Source organism: Mesoplodon mirus (genome assembly GCF_964341445.2).
Source record: "Mesoplodon mirus genome assembly, chromosome: 15".
NCBI lineage: Eukaryota > Metazoa > Chordata > Mammalia > Artiodactyla > Ziphiidae > Mesoplodon > Mesoplodon mirus.
In genome coordinates this window covers 18169788-18172767 of record NC_138991.1, presented here as the reverse complement: position 1 = coordinate 18172767, position 2980 = coordinate 18169788, and the positions used below count along the sequence as shown (strand labels likewise).

Genomic DNA, 2980 nt, shown 5'->3' with positions numbered 1-2980 from the left:
CAGCCTGAAGCAGAGCTGCCCCAGATGACCTACAGTGCTGTGAGTGAGAAATAAATGCTTGTCGAGGTAAACCACTGAGATTTGGGTGTTGTTTGTTAGCCCGGATCATCACAGTAATAGCTGACTAAGATAAGATTGGTGATAATGCTGTTATTCCCTTTCCCAGATGGTACAACAAAGCATCAAAAGATTAAATGAACTGCTCAGGGCATAGCTAGCTAGAAAGGAGGAGTCTGCAATTGTAACTCTCTTTTAACCATTGTCTCTGGAAAGTCACATACACGAATATGTAATGAACGGACCCAAATGTGTATCCAGCATCTCCGCTCAGTCCCTGCCTGGGCATCTGTGGTAACTTCAGTTCCTGGAGCAGCTGAGGACACTATAGGTGAATAAATAGCCACTGAAAACCTGTTTTCCAGTGTCTAAAGCCTCAACTATGAAACCTCAGCTGGATAGTCTATTATCCTTCCCGGGGCACAGAAGAGGTGACCAAGTGCTTGGAAATATCTAAAAGCTCTGCTGCAGCCTAAACACATAAGGAAAGCAGGCAGCAATCTCCTTCATTCTTCCTCCTCTGGTCTCAGAGGTAGGGTGTTTTTAAAAGCATTATGAATTTATACACATTTTGATGCATTCAGAGTTGGGGTAAAATCTGTTTGTGTCCATGGCTGTGTTTGGCTGTGTGTGTGTGCGCGCGCGCGCACGTGTTGCATCACAAAAGAACAATTGGGAGAATGTGGCTAAAGAGGGGTTGTTAGCAGATACGGTGGCCGAAGGGGTGGTGCCAGAGGCCTCCGCCTGGCTCGCCGCCTGACTCGGCCCTCCCGTCTTGCGGCTTCGGTTCCACCATGGCTCCCAAAGGCGGCTCCAAGCAGCAGTCCGAGGAGGACCTGCTCCTGCAGGATTTCAGCCACAACCTCTTGGCCAAGTCCTTGGTGCTCTTCTTTGGGAATGCCTTCATCATGTCCGCCTTCCCCATCTGGCTATACTGGCGAATATGGCATATGGATCTTATTCAGTCTGCTGTTCTGTATAGTGTGATGACCCTAGTAAGCACTTATTTGGTAGCCTTTGCATACAAAAATGTGAGATTTGTTCTCAAGCACAAAGTAGCACAGAAGAGGGAGGTTGCTGTTTCCAAAGAAGTGACTCGAAAACTTTCTGAAGCTGGTAATAGAAAGATACCTCGGAAGCAAAAAGATGAAAGAATCTTGTGGAAGAAGAATGAAGCTGCTGATTATGAAGCTACAACATTTTCCATCTTCTATAATAATAACACCCTATTTCTGGTCTTGGTCATTGTTGCTTCCTTCTTTATATTGAAGAACTTCAACCCCACAGTGAACTACATTTTGTCCATAAGTGCTTCCTCGGGCCTCATCGCCCTCCTGTCTTCTGGCTCCAAGTAGACCACATCAGCTTCCCCCCGGCTGCCCTGGCTTTGTATTTATGGGTGGCCTGTAGTATATGGAAAAGTAGCAGGGTGGTCAGGGTGGAAGACACACAAGCTGTTTTTATAAGTCAGGAGTTTGAGGGTTTGAAAAACCCAACAAAATGTAATTCAGTATTTGTTTGTTGGCTCTTTTTCTTTTTTTTTGACAGATTGTTGAAATTAAATGAATTGAAAGGGGAAAAAAAAAAGAAAGTGGCTAAAGAGACTGGGCTTTGGAGTCAGTTAGTCCTGGATTTAAATATGACACCCTCCATTGTGTGACCTTGGACAAGTTTTGCAACCACTCTGAGTTTTAGTTCCTTTATCTTATAAGTAGGAGGCTGTAATATCTGAGTAAGGAATGGGATTGGCCTCCATGAAATAATGTCTATAAAGCACCTACCATCTTGTAGGGGCTTAATGAACACATACACCCTTTTCCCCTCTTGTCATCTCTTATGAATAGTGACTTACAAATTGTGGATTGTGGGACTTGGTGAGGACTTTCTGTGAACTCTGCTGGCATCAGGGGAGCCGCCCCCACTAGGTGTGAAGCAGGAGAGAGCTCCTTTGCTGACTGGGACCTGGGTCCTGCAGCTCTGACTCTATAAGTCTACACATCTTCTGACTAAGTACCAAAAGTCATTGTGGTACAGAGAAGAAGGGGCTTAAACTAGGAGACATTTGAGCCTGGGTTGAAACCCTGTCTTTATTATTTATTAGCTGTGTAACCTGGATAATTAATTAAACTTTCTATGCCTTGTTTATTTTCTTCTATGTAAAATGAACGTAATTATCTGTATCCTGCTTCTCAACATATTATCTGTGCTCAGCATGGTGCCAGCCACCTAGTAAATGTCATAAGGCTCAAACAGAGTAACACATGAGTAATTGCCCAGCACATAGTAGGTACTCACTTAACACTGGCTTCCCTGCTGGTACTGTTGGTATAATGGCAAGACTTTTTTTTTTTTTTTGGCTATGCCACGCAGCATGCTGGATCTTAGTTCCCTGACCAGGGATTGAACCCGGGCCTCCTGCAATGGAAGCATGGAGTACTAACCACTAGATAGCCAGGGAATTCCCAAGGCAGGACCTTTCAAGGCAGGGAGCTCAAGAAATTTTAAGTGAATCTGAGTCATTGCTGTAATAGCACTTGGATTACATTTTGAGGAAGCTTGGGGTCTAGAGTCTATAACTGGGCATTTGCAGAGTCTGGCTCTGTCTGCCTTGAGAGACATGCCTGTCTCCTCTCTTTAGCACCTCCTATCCCCATGCTTCCTTCAACCTGAGGGTATTTACATGTGTGGTTGCTGTGAGCACAGAAGTCATCATCATCCTTGTCAGCGCCGTTAACATCATTATCACCATCATCATTCTCATAATGACCGTCAACAATATCACGATCATTGCTATAATCACCACCACCATCACCACTACCATCATCCTAACAGCATCATGTTAATCATCATCACTACAAGCACAGTAACTATTACTGGTACTTCCACTGTTTTTGAAGTCCTTACTCTGTACTGTACTACCTAC

The 2980-nt window shown here is 44.4% G+C and overlaps 1 protein-coding gene across 1 annotated transcript; it reads left to right on the top strand.

Annotated features, from left to right (window-relative positions):
• The first annotated feature begins 818 nt into the window (after positions 1–818).
• On the top strand, positions 819–1626 carry LOC309817222 (translocon-associated protein subunit gamma-like). Its single transcript, XM_082645339.1, has one exon. It carries the CDS (start codon positions 852–854, stop codon positions 1410–1412), a length of 561 nt encoding a protein of 186 aa, XP_082501465.1. The 5' UTR covers positions 819–851; the 3' UTR covers positions 1413–1626.
• The last annotated feature ends 1354 nt before the right edge of the window (positions 1627–2980 follow it).